The 19,466-nt window shown below is 40.9% G+C and overlaps 1 protein-coding gene across 1 annotated transcript in view; it reads right to left on the bottom strand.

Annotated features, from left to right (window-relative positions):
* Positions 1-19,466, bottom strand: part of LOC125481010 (ankycorbin-like) — a 176,816-nt gene that overhangs the window by 42,507 nt on the left and 114,843 nt on the right. The window contains exon 3 of the mRNA XM_048604519.1: positions 2,984-3,114. Coding sequence (XP_048460476.1) covers positions 2,984-3,114 — 131 coding nt within the window. The remainder of the gene's footprint in view (positions 1-2,983; positions 3,115-19,466) is intronic.

The following is a 19,466-nucleotide window of genomic DNA, read 5'->3' as shown; positions in this document are numbered from 1 at the left end:
AGTTGCTTCATTGCCAAAAGCTGTGCATTCAGTTTCTTAAGCTCTGAAGACCATCCTGACACTTTACCTCCTAATCCTGTCCTGGCATCTACATAGATTTTCCAGCAGTAACCAATCGATAAAACATAGGAACGGTAATTTTGACAGAACCTTTCCTCCCAAGTCCAACAACACGCAGACCAATTATAAAGCTAACTACAGTTTAGATTTTTTTCATTCTTACTCTGTAAGTACGTTTCTTTTGATATTGTGAAATGCATGAATGACAGGTGAGAACTCAAAGAGGAATCTACAGTTTTATAGAGACCACTTGTGTCACCCCCTTCAAAACAATTTTGTATGAAGAATAGCAGAGAAAAACTAAGATCAATCAGGAGAAAAATATTAAGGAGATAAAACTAGCCAAGAAATGCAAAAACAGAGTTTCTTCGGGTACTCAAAATGAGTAACTAAAATGAGTGTGTTCCTGTAGAGATTGAAGATGCAGAGTTAATTGTAGACAACAAGGAAATGGCAGTTGAAATGAGCAAATATTTTGCTTCTGTCTTCATTATCGAAGATATAAATTACATTATCGTAATAGCTATAAATCTGGAGGTGGAAGAGACGAAGGAATTTGGTGAAATTGTAAACACTGGGGAAGTGGGAGAATGGGGTTGAGGAACCTTTCAGCCCAGATTAAATGGCGGAGCAGACTCGATGGGCCGAATGGCCTAATTTCTGCTCCTATGTCTTATGGTCTTAAGTAGCACTGAGCAAACCAATGAAGCGACAAGCTGACAAGTCCCCAGACCTGATCGACCTTTTCCATATGTCTTAATATAAATAGCTAGTGAGGGTGGTGTTAATTTTCCAAAATTCACTGGTTTCAGTTCTAAGAGACTAGAAAGTAGCAAATCAAATCCTTTTAATCAAAAAGACAGACAGAGGCAGAAAGCAGGAAACACTGCACCAGTTAGCTTGATATCTGTCATGGAGATGTTGTTAACATTAGTCATTTTAGAGATTATAGCTACTCATTTAGAAAAGCTCAAAGCAATTGGAAAGAGTTAACACGGCTTTATTAAAGGGAAATCATGTTTAACTAATTTATTGGAACTCTCTGAAGGCGTAACATGCAATGTGAATAAAGAGGAGTCTGAAAATGTACTGCATTTGATTTTCCAAAAGGCATTTGATAAGATGACAGATACATGGCATAAAGCAAAGGTTAAAAAAAAGTCAAGTCACCATAGTCTCATGAGAGAGAGAGCTGACTGGTGGCAGTATAATTTGAGTGTCACCGCACCACAGGCCAGGGGAGAGGTCAATAAGGAGAATTATGGTAACCTCAGCCAGTGCGATACTGTTGGCATCTCTCTGCATCACAAACCAGCTGTCCAGCCAACTGAGCTAAATCTCTAACTGCCTTTGTATTAATGTACTGTACACAGCTACAGCAAGTAATTATGGGGGCTAACGTACGCTATACTTTTCAACAAGAGGAATTGAACATAACGGTAAGGATGTTACTGCTCTAGTTATATTGGGCATCACTGAGACTACATCTTGAATGTTGTGTGCAGTTAATAAAGGAGGGATTGGTAGTAATGGTGGTGGTGGTGGTTCAGAGGAAATTTATAGATTGATACCTGGAATGTGTGGGTTCTCTTATGGTAAAGGTTGGACAAATTGGGTGAGCATTCACTAGAGTTTAGAAGAATGACTAGATTGAAGTACAAAAAGATGTTTTCTCCTGTGCATGAGCCAGAGCTACAGGATGCTATTTCAAAATTAAGGGTCACCCCTGAAGGACTGAGAGATGGATGATACTTTTCCCTGACAGCATTATACAACTTTTGAACTCTCTTCCTCAGAAGGTGGTGAAGATGGTATCGATGTTTTTAAGGCAGAGATAGATCTTTGTTAGGTGAGGGTATCAAAAGTTATCAGGGAAGATGGAAATGTGGAATTCCAAACACAAACAAATCAGCTATAATCCTATTAAATGCTGTAACAGGCTTGAGGGGCTCAATGATCTACTCGTAATTCATATGTTCACAACTTGCAAAATTCCAATCAATATCAATAATGACATAGCAGTCATATATATTCTATGCAATAACGTTTACAAAACTCATTCATCATGAAGGAAATTATGACGACCTTAGAACAATTTCTGTGACTGAAGTCAATCATAAATATCAAGTATGGCATCAAATTGATTTCTTTTCTGCAGTACCAGACAGAAAGCTGGAAACCATCTTAAAAGATCTGATGAATGACAGTTGTCCTTTATCCAAAGCAGCTAATTAATTCAGTTTGTTTACATATGCAACAAACATGCAAAATGGGGATTTAAAATGCAAAGAATCTGTGATAACAAAAACCAAAATGAAGACTGATGTAGATTTATGATATTTCCTGTAATAGAATATTTTAAAAATCTACATTACATTTCTGCCAAAATCTACATTTATTATAATATTACACACAGTTCAGATCAACTTCCAAAGAGCTTATATTAAATTTCATACTAGTTATCAATGTCATTCAAAAATAAAAGTTCTGGTAACATCATTAACTTCAAAAACTTGTTGTCATAATGTGCAATAAAGATGCGTCACTGATGCAGATCTTTTCTAAGTCGAAGACGAAAGGTAATTCTCAATGGCGATCTGAGACTTGAAATAGTAGAAACATAATCTTTACTGTATACAGTTAATATTCAGTACTAACCAACAATCATTTTTTAAAAACAGCATTTCTACTACCAACATAATACTTCCTCCCTTTGGGATTTCCAACACTCAGGGGAGGATATATCACCACAAGTTGTATTAAGATCTAATATTGCAGAAATAACGTGATAACAATTAGCTGTTCTAACTATAACATAGAATTGATTTTTTTAAGAAAATGAATTAATCCCTGACAAGCTAGAAAACAACAGAAAAATACAGTTTTACTTTAAAGAACAGGAGTGAGTCTATGGTTCACTTACGCAGACTTGCCCTCACTGTCCAGTTTTGTGGGACTGATCCCTTTTTTACCCAAAAGGGCTGCCACTTTCTCTGTGTCGCCATGCTCCACAGCTTGCAGTAGTCGGTCATCATTCTTGCTCCATTCATGTGTCTGCAATGCACAGAGAAAAACAGTGAGAGTGCAGAGAAATAGGCTTTCATTCAGGGACTTAACAGCTCAAAACAAGCAATGCATTAAACAGCAACCTAAATGCAGAATTAGAAGCACATCCATGACAGGTTCCCTCCCAGGCTCCAAAAATTTGCAAAGGTAGCTGAATGAAAAGACCTTACAGTTGACACACATGTCTAGACAAAAGAGAAATTTCAGATCTTGCAAAGCATTCTCCATATCAACGACTAACTGGACTACTCAGAAATCCATCAGTTTGCAAATACTGCGCCACGAATACCACCTAAAACTGCTGACACCAGCCTCTCAACGTATTGACTGGCTCTCTGCCTGAATTGATCCTGCGGGAGCAGCGCACTGCATCTCTGTATTAGGTTGCTTCAAGATATGAAGCCTGATATAGAAAAAAACTCAAGTCTGGTATTTCCAACACATTTTCTAATTTCAAGTTGCTAGGTAGATTTTTGTCAGTTTTCACAACATGCAGTTCACATTATCCAATATCTGCAACTACAAAATAAATAGTTTCAGAACGTAACTGAATTATGTGACACATGCATCGATTCTTCACCTGGAGGGGAGTTACATTGTGATTTAAAGGAGGTTTTAACACATCATCACAATTAGAAGTGTTGTCTGATCAGAGCAAATTAAAGGCGAATCAGCACCTGGTAAAGACACGTACGGTAAGATCCCAAACCTTATTCTTCACCAGAAATAACGGATGCAATCAAAAAAATTTTAGTATAGCAGTTTCTAATTCCACCAAAACGTTGACAGACGAGTGTGTTTCCAGCATTTCACCTCATGTTTCTTTTTTAACTCATTCGTGGGATGTGGATGTTCCAGGATTTAATCGCTCATCCCTAGTTACTCCTCCGAGAAGGTGGCAGTGAGCTGCCTTCTTGAAATGTCACAGTCCACGTGCTATAGATTGACCCATAATGCTGTTAGGCAGGGTATTCTGGGATTTTGGCCCAGCAATATATTTCCAAGTCAGGATGGTGGAGGAGGCAAACTTGCAGGTCGCGGTGTTCCCATGGATCTACTGCCCTTGTCCTTCTTGATGAAAGTGGTTGTGGGTTTGGAACAAGCTGTCCAGGGATCTCTGGTGAATTTGCGCAGGTGCATCTTGCAGATCATACACACTGCTGCTCCTGGGCGTCGGTAGTGGAGGCGGTGGTGCCAAACAGGCTGGTTTGTTCTGGATTGTGTCAAGCTTCTTTAGTGTTGTTGGAGCTGCACCCAATCCTACAGGCGAGCACACTCCTGGCTTGTGCCTTGTAGATGGCTTGAGAGAGTAAGGAAGCGCTGCAGTATTCTCAGCCTCTGATCTGCTCTTGTAGCCACTGTATTTATGTGGTGAGTTCAGTTGTGTTTCTGGTATTCCCAAAGTTGGCGATCCAGGGGATTAAGTGATGGTAATACCATTGAATGTCAAGGGGCGGTGATTACATAATCTCTTATTGGAGATGGTCATTGGCGTCACACAAATGCCAGGCAATGTTACTTGCCGCTTGTCAGTCCAAGCCTAGACATTGTACAGATCTTGTTGCATTCGAACATAAGACTACTTCAATATCTGAGGAGCTGCAAATGGTGCTGAATATTGTGTAATCATCACTGAACATCTCCACGTCTGACCTTACAGTGGAGGGAAGGTCATTGATGAAGCAGCTGAAGATGATTCTACCTACAACCCTATCCTGAGGAACTCCTGCAGAAATGTCACGAAGCCGAGATGACTGATGTGCAACAACCACAATCATTTTCCTATCTGCCAGGTATGACTCCAACCAGCCGAGAGTTCGTCCCCTGATACCCACTGATTGTGGTTTTCTTTGGACCCCTTTATACCACATTCAGTCAAATGCAGCCTTGATGTCAAGGACTGTCACTCTCACCTCACCTCTGGACATCAGGTCTTTTGTCCATGTTTGAATCAACGTTGTAAATGAGGTCAGGAGCAGAGTGGCCCCGGCGGAACCCAAACTGGGTGTGACTGAGCAAGTTATTGCTGAGCAGATGCTGCTTGATAGTGCTGTTGATGACAATGTTGATGATTTACTGATGATTGAAAGTAGACTGATGGGATGGTAATTAGCCTGGTTGGACCTGTCCTGCTTTTTGTCTACAGGACGTACCTGGGCAATTTTCCATATTGTCAGGTAGATGCCAGTGGTGTAACTGTACTGGAAGAGCTTAGCGAGGGAAGCAACAAGTTCTAGAGCACAGGTCTTCAGTACTATTGCTGAATATTGTCAGGGCCCATAGCCTTTGGAGTATCCAGTGCCTTCAACTGTTTCTTGATATCATGTGGTGTGAATTGAATTGGCTAAAGACTAGTATCTGTGATGGTGATCATTGATCATCCATTCAGCACTTTTGGCTGTGAATACTTCAGCCTTATCTTTTGCACTGATGTATCAGACTCTTTCTTCATTGAGGATGGGGATATTTATGAAAGCTCTTCCTCTAGTGAGCCGTTTAATTGTCCATCACTATTCATGACTGGATGTGGCAGGACTTCAGAGTTTAGATCTGATTGGTTGGTTGCGGGATCACTTAGCTCTGACTGTCACTTGTGCTGTTTGACGTGCAAGTAGCCTTACTTGTTAGGCGCACCAGGTTGACACCTCATTTTTAGGTATGCCTGGTGCTGCTCCTGGCAATGTCCTCCTCCACTCTCCGTTGAACCAGGGTTGATCCCGCAGCTTGATGGTAATGGTTCAGCAGGGGATATGCTGCGCCATGAGGTTGCAGATGATGTTGGAGTACAGTTCTGCTGCTTTGGATGGACACAGCACGTTATGGGGTCCAGAGTCAATGTTGAGGACTACCAAGGCAACTCCTTCCTGACTGTATACCACTGTGCACCACCTCTGCTGGGTCTGTCCTGCCAGTGGGACAGGACGTATCCAGGGATGGTGATTCTGGGACATTGTCTGTAAGATATGATTCCATGTTAATGACTACTTCAGGCAGTTGCTTGGCTAGTCTGTGAGACAATTTTGGCACTCGCCCCCAGATGTCAGTAAGGAGTACTTTGCAGGGCCATTTCTACTGTTGTCTCTTCCAGTGCCTAGGTCAATGCTAGGTCGTTCACCTGGTTTCATTTCTTTGTTGAGACTTCATAGCGATTAATATAACTGAGTGGCTTGCTAGACCACTTCAGAGGGCAACTGAGAGTCAACTGCTGTAGGTCTGGAGTCACATGAAGGCCAGACCAGGTGAGGATGGCAGATTTCCTTCCCTGAAGGACATTAGTTAACGGGATGGTTTCTCCGATAATTGACAATGGTTTTGTAGTTATCAGTCGGTTCTTAATTCCAGCCAATAAGGGAATCAAGGTTATGGGGAAAAAGCAGGAAAGTTGAGTGCCCTGGATCACCATATCAGCCACGATTCATGAATAATGGAGCTAACTCGACAGGCTGAATGGTCTACTTCTCTTCCTACGTCTTATTGACGTACAGAGCAGCCTCAAGCTCAAAGACGATTAGTCCACCCCAGAAGGGTGATGTCAGGTGATGTCAGCCATAATGAGTTTTTTTTTCCGCAGTGGACTTTCAGTCCAACATGGCAAGGTTTTGCTTCATTTCAGTGAGTGACTCTCAAGCTTGGCTTATGACACATGGACTTTCCCCGCCCCCGTGCTTCATGTCCCTTTTTGTGTTTCTGTCCAAGGCCCCGTGAACTTCCAGCTTCCTGCCATTTCTGCTGAACATCTTTGCATAATTATTCACCTCTCCACTTTACCTTCAGAGTTCCTGGCTTTAGGAATTCCCAAGCACTTGTTAGACATTGATAATTGGATGGTACAGAGCCTGAGTTACTGTGAACGATTGGAACTTTTCCCTTCTGGAGCTTCCAGTCTGTTCCCATTCACTGAGTTTCCATCCTCCTATCTACAATTGCCCCCTATCACTGTGATGTGACCATCCATTAAAATGAAACCCACCTCCAGAAGTGAGGCTGTTTGCTGATGATTGCACAATGTTCAGCACCATTTGCAACTTCTCAGATACTGATGCAGTCCAGGTCCAAATGCAGCCAAATCTGGTCAATATCCAGGTTTGGGGTGACAAATGGCAAGTAAAATTCACCCTATACAAGTTCCAAGCAATGACCATCTCAAGCAAGAGGCAATCCAATTATTTTTCCCTCGACATTCAGTGGTATTACTATTGCTGAATTCCCCATTATCACCATCATGGGAGTTAACTTTCAGCAGAAATTTAAGTGGATTAGCTGTAGAAATACAGTGGCTATAAGGCTAGGAATCCTGTGTGAGAAACTCACCTCCTGATTTCCTGAAGCCTGTCCACCATCTACAAGGGACAAGTCAGGTGTTATGGAATATTCCCCACTTGCCTGGATGAGTGCAACTCTAACAATACTCTAGAAGCTCAACCAAAGCTGCCCACGTGTTTAGCATCACATCCACAAATATTCAGTACCTCTACCATGACACACTAACAACAGTGAGTACCATCTACAAGACGCACTGCAGAAATTCACAAAGCTGCTTAGACAGCATTTTCCAAACCCATGACCACTACCATCTCAAAAGACAAGGGTCAGATACACGGCAGCACACCTCCTGCAACTTCCTTGCCAAGCCCACTTACAATCCTGAAACAAAAATATTTTCTAGTGAAGTCACCAGATGCAAACATTTAACTCTGCTTTCTTCCCACAGATGCTGCCAGATATGCTGAGTTTCGCTAGCAATTTCTGTCTTTGTTTCAGATCTCCACTAGCTGCAGTTCTTTGTTTTATTTCCTGACAATCCTGACTTGGAAATATTTTTCCATTCCTTCAGTGTCAAAATCCTGGGACTTCCCAAACAGTCCTGTGGGGGTGTCTACACCAAATGGCCTGCAGCAGTTCAAGAAGGCAGCCCACCAGCATTTTCTCAAAGACTTGTGGTGATGCATTGTGAATATCGGCTCAGCCAGCAACATCCTCATTACAAATATGAAAAAAAGACACAAGGCAGTTACCTCGCAAGGGTGACTGAAGTCATAATTTTAGGCTAGAAGGGAATGTCAGAGAAATTTTTCTTGGCATCGAGATTCTGATATTTTTAGTTCTTTGAATTATCCCATCATTCTCATGCCACACCACAGACAGCTATCAAGCCTTTAAACATTATAACTATAAAATAAAGCTTTGAATAATTTGGCACTACTTTAATGTTTCACAATTTTTATTCATGGAGGAATGAGCCAAACAACAAAATGGTCTGAGGTGGTTCCATTCTTTGCTGTCTTTAGTTTTTTTGCATGGGCTGTTGGCACTCCAGGCAAGGACACCATTCATTATCCGTCCCTAATTAGCCTTGAATCAAATGGCTTGCTGGGCTAATTTGAAGGGCTGCTAAGAGTCAGCCATTTTACTGAGAGTCTGGAGTCACACATAGCTATGTGATCGGGTAACCCTGGCACATTTTCTTCAAAATGAATATCAATGATAGTTTCATGATCACCATTATTGAGAGTACTTTCAATTCCAGATGTGATTACTTGAAGTCAAATTCTATCAGCTGCTGCAGTGGCTTTGGAACCCACAACCCTGGAGCATTAGCCTGGGAGTCTGGATGACTAGTCCCAGTGACATTACCAATTGGTCACCATCTTCAATTAGCTGCCAGCATTCTGGGCTACGATGTTGAGGAGAAAAGTAGCCAAAGCTTCTGCTCCCAATTTCTAGTGACTCTTGATAAAAGACAAGGAGGACAGGAGTAGGTGGAGTTCTAATTCTACAACCTCCTGATATTCAGGTTCACACAAATTAGGGTGACTTAAGAACTCAACGACTGCCGGTACCCGTGGAATCACGATCCATCATGAGTTACCACCTTCAGGAGGAATACAGAAACATATCAGGGCAGTAGCTGGGCTGGTGGTACCTGTAGGTTGAACAGCATGCTTAAACCAGTGTAAAGTAAGCAGAACCCAGAATACGCCAACGTTGAATTCCCAAACCCAGTTGGAAAATGAAGCTGTGGCCACATGGTGAACATACTAATATATGAATAAGGAGCAAGAGCAGGCCATACAGCTATTCAAGCCTAACCCGTAATTCAATAAGATCATAGCCAGTCTGATTTTAACATCTATTCTACATTCCCGCATACCCTTGATAACCTTTCATCTTCTGCAGAGGAAATGGGGGAACGAATTTCAGGCAGATACACAATCATGCCAAGGAAGAGTTTTGCATCTGGTAGCTGCTACCTCCAAAACATCCAGACTAGTACGTCAGACAGATTGGGCTCAATTGCCAGTGTTGCAACAATTCTGTAACTGTGTTAATCAGACACTGAACCGCACTAGTCAGCGGCTGATATGGCATCGTACAATTGATTAGGACACAAGCAGCAAAATAAAACAGAGAGAAACATGTGAAATTTTCAACAAATGTCAACACCAAACAGTATATATGTTTCCAAACAAATATTTATTGTTTTTCTGATTGCGTCACCGTAGAGGATTTAAGAAATTCTAGCCAGGGCTCTAACTCCTAAGTTCTCTTCCGTGACCGAGCTGAAAATATCTGCATGTCTTACAGAGTCAAACAGAAATTCAACATCAAGGATCTTGTAAGCAGCCTCTTGGGCAACATACCAAAGGTCATTGAATTGTGCTGTAACATAAGTCAGCATCTTCAGCAGATGTACAGATTATGACACTTTATGTCTCAAGAGAGTTTCAGAGACATTGATATAATTTGAAATGAAATGATGTGTCTTGCACACAAATCAGCAGCTGTCTCTCTACAATGTAAACTTGCACAAAGATGAATGTTTTTTTAGAAAAACATTATTAATTGAGTTGGTCAAAATACTAGAAGAACTCCCTACTGTTTAATGTGGGATCCTAAATCCATTAAAAGCACTACACAGGAACTCTTGCATTACTGATTTGAGGTAAGGTACCATTACCACTATAATGCTAATTTGGAACAGAGAATGCTATTGACCAGCCAATTGACATGGAGAACAGGAAAATGATTTTTTAAAAATTATAAATAAAAGCTATTCATGGCATCTAGTAGAATGAGCAACAAACGTAGATATTTTTCAACTTTGTTTGAAGCTTCAAATATTGCAGGGTCACTGCGACTGGAGGAAAAAAATTGATAAGATTATTACAATTATTCCTTGCCATCTCAGAAGTATGGGATTTGAAACTATATTCGAACAGGAAATGAAGTTCAATAACACTGGAACTGAAAACTATGCCGGCTTAGATGACATCAAATATTTTATCGTTGTATTCTTGAAGGAAAGAGAAAAAGTTTGCCTTTACCCCTCTGCATAGCAGTATATCAACCTTCACATATTACAAGCTTCCCATCAACTTCACAAACAATGAATTATTTCTGAAGTGGAATTACTGTTCTTAAACACTCAACTATACCAACCACTTTCTACAGAGCAGGTCCCACAAAACACTCACCATCTGTGGTAACTGAGACCAAAATACTTTAATTAAAACTTCAGCCAAACACACTGGTACAAATTGCCTTCTACAGATTGTTAAACAGCAGGTTTTCTACTTTAGCAATATCTATCATCACTTTCCATTGAGGTATTGATAACTTTGATGCTCTGTCATAGATGGAGGGTCAGGATCAGACTGCTACAAAGCAGCATTTTAAATTTGATTTAGAACAGTTCTGTCTTCTTATTTATTTGTTTTACACACACGAACTATTTTAAAAATATTGACTTCAGTGACGCTCAACTTCCACTGCCGTTGTCTTATACACATACACTAAGCAATTTAATCAATTTGATACCCAACCTTTCCTTTATAATCAGCTTTCATGGAGTGATTGAACAGAGAATTGACTATAGCAACTTAGCAATTTTAACTCTTGATAAAAAGCCAAGTCTTTAAACTTTGCTTTTGTTTCCACCCTTCCCCACACCAACCTCATGCATTTGATCAAGTGACATGAGGAACTTATCAAAACAGACCATTGTGTTGGTTCACCAGTCAATTACACCACCATAACTTTTAATGTGTCAAAAAACATTTCAGAATCAGTTATAAAAAGGCAGCAACTTCTGACGAGCAATTCTACCCAAATAATTATTTCATTTTACTGTTTCAAAAGACAATTATTTAGATTGGCATTTTAAATATTCCTGCCTTTTTGTTTTAGATTTGCAACTTTTTCATCAAAATCCAGGACTGTAAATCTTGTTACGGAAAACTAAGTACAGGAGACCTATCAGTCACACGATTTTAACTCTAAGTATAGTATCAAAGTGAAATACCTTACTCTTTATATATGAAGTAAAAGTTAAAAACATTACATCAATAAATTACTCACACCTACAAAGAGAAATGAACACAGAAATAGTCGTTTCATTGTTGTTGTTGCTCGTTCCTTTTCTCTTTCCTTCTTTGCTCGGCTAGTCACTGTTAGGTCTGCTGGAAAGAATCCTGCTTCACAACCTCCTCAGAAACAAGTTTTCTTTGTACCATCAAATCAAAGCATTACCATTAAAAACATAGACACTAGATCCCATTGATTAGCCCTCTGCAGTCCATCTGAGGTTGCAGTGATAAGTTCACGCAGAATACAGAATTTCCATTGTACAATGACACAAAAATGATTTCTGCAACACATATTCATAGGCTAGTGAGACACCAATTTGCAATGACAACTTATTCATATTAAATATACAAGGCAAGGAGGAGAACGACATCATGTTGGCACAGTTATCCAAGACAGAGACTGCATTGCTTTAAGATATAGATTGTGACCTAAATTATGCAATAATATCTTGGCTATCTTAACGGCATACTTGTCTGTTGACTTCGGGAAATTTTTTTAATAGTTGAAGAATGGTCGATATCCGGCTGTCACTTCATTAGTTTAATATATCCAGAGCATGCATTATTGGACCAGAAAAATGGGGGTGTGGAAAAGGGGAAGAGCGGACACACTGATAAAAAAAACTTTTTTTATAATATTGAATTTTAAGTGTTTTGAATCTAGTCCTATATGCTATTCTCTCCAACAATGATATTTACACAGCTATTGAGAAAACACAGGCTTAAATTATTATCGTTACTCCTTACGAGTGCTTTGAATTTGATATTTTATCAAATTTTAAGAGAGAAAGGAGCTGAGTTCTGAGCACTATAATAGAAAATAGCCCAGTTGTGTCATAACTTTTTAATGAAATTGTCTCAAAGATCGTATCAGCATTTAAAACCAACACATAGGTTGGAGTGGTTCCAGTGAGCATGGTTTTATTGGTCCATCAGATATGACTGTTAATGGCAAGGCCAGCATTTGTTGTCCATCCTGAAGAGCCCACAGGTCATGGGGGTGCTACCTTCTGGAACTGCTGCAGTCCACGTAGTATTAAAAACACCCCGAGATGCTGTCAGGCAGGAATTTTCAGAACTTTGTCCTGGCAACAGTTAAGGAATAGTGATAGAATTACACGAGGAATGTGCTTGACTTGCATTTGGTGGTATTTCCATATGTCTGCTATCCTTGTCCTTCTCAATGGTAGAGTTTGCTGTTTGGAAGTTGTGTAAGGCGATGTTGCTTATATTTCATGCTTTAAACACAAGAAAACATTATAATTCACTTTTATCAAATGCTATTAAGAGAGAAATTGACACTCTCAATAGCTGAATTCCAAAAACACTGCACATGAAGACTTGGCTGTGTTGTATACCTGCCACAATCGTAGCATCCCACTAACAGTCATTTCCAAGCTGATGCATGATCACTCAGGCAGGGTACCAACAGCAAACTGTTCAGAAAAGAAACATCATCAACTAAAAGGAAGTGGTGTACAAGAGCAGATGAGGAATACAATATATTCCATTCTAGCAAACCAGTTCCGTGTTATAGGGTCAATTTACTAGTGAAATATGAACTATACCCCACTTCTCATTTACTATCAATACAATAGTCTAGAAATGCAATCAAAAATTCACAAAGTTAACATTTGAAAAGTCTTGATTTTCAGCTGGAATTTTATACCCTGAATGGGCTAAAATGGAGATGGGTGTTCCAAATAATAGCAACCGTGCTGTGTATGTAGTTGTCTTGTCTCTATTCTCAAAATGAATAGAAGAACTTGAGCCCGTTAAGGTCAATTAGCTACGGTTAAGAACTTAATAAAAGCCTGCCTTTGTAAAGTTTACGTTTGATGCTGAAGGCTGCTGCCAGTTAGGATTAAAAGGACCAGAGCTGTCAGTATTTAAAAACCAGGAGAAACAAAGCAAGTGGCTCAGTGGTTAGCACTGCTGCCTCACAGCGCCAGGGACCCAGGTTTGATTCCACCCCTGGGTGATGATCTGTGTGGAGTTTGCACGTCCTCCCAGTGTCTGCGTGGGTTTCCTCCCACACTCCAAAGATGTGCAGGTTGGGTGGATTGGCCATGCTAAATTGCCCATAGTGTTCAGGGATGTGTAGATTAGGGGGGATGGGTCTGGGTGGGATGCTCTGAGTGTCGGTGTGGACTTGTTGGCCCAAAGGGCCTGTTTCCACACTGTAGGGATTCTATGATGAAGTGGCATGGTCAAGAAAGGCAAAGGAAATGAGTAACATAGAAAGCCCACCATTAGATAGAAATCTATTATTTGAGCAGGACCAACAAATGTTAACAAAAAGTTTTCCAATAATAAATGCTGGTGATTTTTATGACGTTATATGATTTTGCACAGTTAGTCCAAATGCATTACTCAAATAATGTTATGCAGGAATAAGGGGGATTAAGCAGGTGTCCAAAATTTGCAAGACTTCTATAGTATCATTTGCCGACCTACTGTGGTATTTCAAAATACAGAAAATTAGGTGAAATATTGTTTGCAAAGATGTAGGTTAGAGGGTATAGATTAATAAAACTAGAGCTTACAGACAATTTTCAGATTGTGAACATTTGAAATTTGTAAATCTATCTTCATAGTTTTCTTTCAGTCAGTTTTTGAAACACAATATTTGCAGCAATTAGGTAAGCATGGAAAGAGTCAGTTCAAGCAAAGGAGCAAAATTTTGGTGTTTACGAACATGGGATTGGGATGTCACAGCCATTGCAGAAACTTGGCTGAGTGATGGACAAGGCTGGCAGCTCAGTGTTCCAGGTTTTAGATGCTGTAGGAAGGATAGGAAAGGAGCAAGAGAGGAGAGGGAGTGGCATCTTTGATTAAGGAATACATTACTGTTGCAACTAGGGAAGATATTGCTGAAAAATTGTCCAGTGAAAATAAATGGGTAGAGATTACAAATAAGGAAAGATCACTTTGATGGGATTGTACTTTTGGCCCGACCAATAGTAAGAGAGAAATTGAGAAACAAATATGTAGGGAGATCTCAGATATATGTAAGCACAATAATCTTGTAACAATGGGAGATTTTAATTTTCCAAACATTGACTGGGACAACCATAGTGTCAAAGGTTTGAATGGTGAAGAATTTGTCAAACATGCTCAAGAAAATTTTCTTTATCAACATGTTGGATGCTCCTACGAGAAAAAGAGCAAATCTAGGCCTCATTTTGGGCAATAAGGCAGGGCAGATGACAGATGTAAAAGTGGGGGAACAGTTTGAGTCCAGTGATCATAATTCTATTAGTTTCAAAACAGTTATGGAAAAAAATATGCCTTCCATAAAAGTTGCAGTTTTTCATTGGAGTAAGGCAAGTTTTAATAGTATGAGACAAGAATTTTCAACAGTTGATTGGAGTAGGCTGTTCAGGGGTAAAAGGACATCTGACAAGTGGGAAGGGTTCAAGAGCGCGATGACGGGAGTTCAGAGGCATGTTGTTCCTGTTAGAGTGAAGGGCAAGGCCGGTAAGATTAAGGAATAGTGGATGAATAAAGATATTGAGGTTCTCGTTAAGAATAAAAGAGAATCTTTTTATTAGATTTAGACAACTTGGTTCAATTGAATCTCTTAATATCAAGAGTGTAGGGGAATTCTTAAGAGAGAAATCAGGAAAGCAAAGAAGGGTGTGAGATACATTGGCAGACAAGGTTAAGGATAATCCAAAAAGGTTCTACAAATGCATTAAGAGCAAGAGGTAACTAGAGGCTGGGCCTCAAAGATCAAGGAGATCATCTTTGTGTTGAACCCCAGGGAGATGGGAGAGATACTCAATGAATATTCTGCGTCAGTTTTTACTGTGGAGAAAGAAATGGAGTCTAGAGAATGCAGACAAATAAGCTTTGATGTTTTAAAAACAGTTCACATGACAGAAGAGAGATAACAAGGTGTAGAGCTGGATAAACACAGCAGACCAAGCAGCATCAGAGGTGCAGGAAGGCTGACATTTTGGGCCTAGACACGTCTTCAGAAATGGGGGAGGGGAAGGGGTTTCTGAAATAAATAGGGAGAGAGGGGGAGAAGGATAGAAGATGGATAAAGGAGAAGATAGGTGAGAGGAGACAGACAGGTCAAAGAGGCGGGGATGGAGCCAGTAAAGGTAAGTGTAGGTGGGGAGTTAGGGAGGGAATTGGTCAGTCCAGGGAGGACGGACAGGTCAAGGGGGCAGGATGAGGTTAGTAGGTAGGAGATGGGGGTGGGGCTTGAGGTGGGAGGAGGGGATAGGTGGGAGGAAGGACAGGTTAGGGAGGCAGGGACGAGCTGGACTGGTTTTGGGATGCGGTTGAGGGAGGGGAGATTTTGAAGCTTGTGAAGTCCACACTGATACCATTGGGCTGCAGGGTTCCCAAGCGGAATATGAGGTGCTGTTCCTGCAACCTTCAGGTGGCATCGTTGTGGCACTGCAGGAATGCCCAGGATGGACATGTCATCTGAGGAATGGGAAGGGGAGTTGAAATGGTTCGCGACTGGGAGGTGCAGTTGTTTAGTGTGAACCGTGCGTAGGTGTTCCGCAAAGCGGTCCCCAAGCCTCCGCGTGGTTTCCCCGATGTAGAGGAGGCCACAACGGGTACAGCGGATGCAGTATACCACATTAGCAGATGTGCAGGTGAACATCCACTTGATGTGGAATGTTTTCTTGGGGCCTGGGATGGGGATGAGGGGGGAGGTGTAGGGGCAGGTGTAGCACTTCCTGCGGTTGCAGGGAAAAGTGCCGGGTGTGGTGGGGCTGGAGGGGAGCGTGGAGCGGACAAGGGAGTCACGGAGAGAGCGGTCCCTCCGGAAAACAGATAAGGGTGGGGAGGGAAAAATGTCTTTGGTGGTGGGGTCGGATTGCAGATGGTGGAAGTGTCGGAGGATGATGCGTTGGATCCGGAGGTTGGTGGGGTGGTACGTGAGGACAGAAGAGGTAGTTTGGGAAGTCTTAAAGAATATAAAAGGTGGATAAATCTTTGGGACTTGATCTATTGTATCCCAGAATGTTGTGGGAAGTAAGGGAGGAAAATACAAGACCTCTTGCAAAAATATTTGTATCATCTATAACTACGGGTGAGGTGCCTGATGGCTGCAAACTGGATGCACCATTGAAAGCATGCTGTCTGAGTGCTTAATGGCCTGGTACAGCAACTGCTCTGCCCAGGATCATAACAAACTACAGAAAGTGGTGTACACAGCCCAGGCCATCACAGAAGCCAACCGTCAATCCATGGACTCTATTTACATGGCTCATTGCCATGGAAAGGCTGCCAACATCATTAAAGACCCATCACACCCCAGTAATGATCTCCTACAACCTCTTCCATCAGGCAGAAGATACAGGAGCCTGAACACACGGACGAGCAGGCTCAGGAACAGCTTCTTTCTGGCCATTATCAGACTGATGATGGACTCCAGCCTCAAATATCGTAACCCGTATGCCTCTAAGTCTTTGTGATCTGTACATCCTTTGCTTGCTGTGATCTGCCTGTACCGCTCATAAACAAAGCTTTTCACTGTATTTCGGTACACGTGACAATAAATCAATCCATAATGCTGCACCTTTGTTTAAGAAAGGTCGTAAAGAGAAACCAGTGAACTATAGACTGGTGAGCCTGACTTCGGTTGTGGGTAAGTTGCTGGAGGTAATTACAAAATATAGGATTTATGCACATTTCGAGAGGCAAAAACTGATTAGGGATTGTCAGCATGGTTTTGTGAGAGGAAAATCATGTCTCTCAAACTTGATTGAGTTTTTTGAGGAAGTTACCAAAAAGATTGATGATGGCAGAGCAGTGGATGTTGTTTATTTGGATTTTAATAAAGCCTTTCACAAGGTTCCACATGGTAGACTAATTAGTAAAATTAGGTCATATGGGATTCAGGGTGACCTTGCGAAATGGATACATAATTGACAGAGACTAATGGTGGAGGGTTGCTTTTCAGACTGGAGGCCTGTGATCAGCGGTGTTCCACAGGGATCGGCTCTGGGTCCTGTTTTGTTTGTCATTTATATAAATGATTTGGATGAGAATAGAGAAGGCATGGTTAGCAAATTTACAGATGACACCAAAATTGGTGGCATTGTTGACAATGAAGAAGGTTTTCTAAGATTATAAAGGGATCGTCATCAAATGGGTCAATGGGCTGAAAAACGGCACATGGAGATCAATCTGCATAAATGCGAGGTATTGCATTTTGGTACAACAAACAAGGGTGGGGCCCCGGGTAGCGTTGTAGAACAGAGGGACCTAGGGGTGCAGGTATATATAATTCTTTAAATGTTATGAAGTTGTGTAGAATAATCATGAATTGAAAGGCAGGAAGCTAGAATTTGTTTGTAAAAAAATGATAATGGAGAACAGCGTGTGGTCCCTTTAAGAGATAAAGTGTTTTTCTCAGCTTAAAGATTTATACAGAAATAAAAATGTCTGTATGTAGCTGAAGATGGTCAGCCAGTTCTAAAATGGAAACATATATCAATTGGCTGTGTAACTGTCAAAACATCAAAACACAAAGGTTTCCAATGAGCTAGAATCAGCCAATTAATATAAACCACGCACTTAGCGATTGCAAATGAATTGAATTTAAATCTGATGGTTTTGACAACCTCGTACCAATACTATTGTAAGAAAGTTGATAAGTCATCCAAGGTATATAAGGAGACGTGTTTTGAAAAATCGGTGTGACAGCAAACCGCCATCCGAGAACTAAGTGCCTCGCTCTCACAAGAAATCGCTAAAATCTCTAAGAAAGCAGCATCTTATCCACAAAAGGTACCACGGCACTTCTTGATAAGAGTCTTCACAGAGGAAACATCCCTAACAGCAGGATCAGCGGAAGAAAGGTGTTTATGACTGGACATGGCAGAGCATTCCAGAAGATACATTCTGTGTGGACTTTGAGAGAATACGTTTTTCTTACTAGTTGGGTTATAAGTGGGACTGGAATAGCATACCAGTAGAATTTTGTTCTGATAGAGAATAGTTAGGAGTTATGGGGGAATTGTTCGGTTTTAGTAGTTCTGTTAATTTGTTCACTGTTAAATATATCAATTGTTACTTGTTAATTATCAAGTGAATATCAGGGATTTTCTTTTCTTTAACCTCTCCTTCCTCGTAACAAATTCTGTGTTACATATAGACAGGATGGTTAAAAAGGCATTTGGCATGCTTGTCTTCATTGATCAGTCCTTTAAGGAGAGGAGTTGGGATGTTACACTGAGGTTGTACAGGTTATTGTTGAGGCCTCTTCTGGAATACTGTGTCCAGTTCTGGTCACCTAGTGAAAAGAAGGATCTTACCAAGCTGGAGAGGGTCCAGGAGAGATTTACCAGGATGTTGCTGGGAATGGAGGGTTTGAGTTATAAGGAAAGGCTGAATAAGCTGGGACTTTTTTCACTGGAGTGTAGGAGGTTGAGAGGTGAACTGAAAGAAGTTTATAAAATAACGAGATATAGATAGAGTTGATGGTAGTTGTCTTTTCCCTAAGATGGAGAATTTCAAGGCTAAGGGGCACATTTTTAAGGTGACAGGTGAGAGATTTAAAAATGACAGGAGACAATTTTTTGTTTAAACACAGAGGGTGGTTCATATGTGGAATGAACTTCCTGATGAAGTGGTGGATGTACAATTACAAAGTTTAAAAGACATTTGGATGGAAATATGAATAGGAAAGGTTTAGAGGGATATTGGCCAGTAAGCAGCAGGTGGGACTAGTCTAGGATTATGTTCAACATGGACTGCTTTGCCCAAAAGGTCTGTTTCTGTGCTGTATAACTCTTATGAAACCCTGAAAGCTGTGTAATGGAGGTGTTCAGCAGGCAGGAGGGTGTGATTACAACACAACATTTACACAGTATTTTCCATAACAGCTGTGGACAAAGGAATTTATTTCAGAAACTTAATCTGAAGTGAAAGCAGATAAGATATGTAGTATGAGACAACAAGGTGCAGGGCTGGATGAACACAGCAGGCCAAGCAGCATCA

Source organism: Rhincodon typus, chromosome 1, assembly GCF_021869965.1.
Source record: "Rhincodon typus isolate 14 chromosome 1, sRhiTyp1.1, whole genome shotgun sequence".
Classification (NCBI taxonomy): Eukaryota; Metazoa; Chordata; class Chondrichthyes; order Orectolobiformes; family Rhincodontidae; genus Rhincodon; species Rhincodon typus.
The sequence above is the reverse complement of the archived record's forward strand: the minus strand, read 5'-3'. Positions and strand labels throughout refer to the sequence as shown.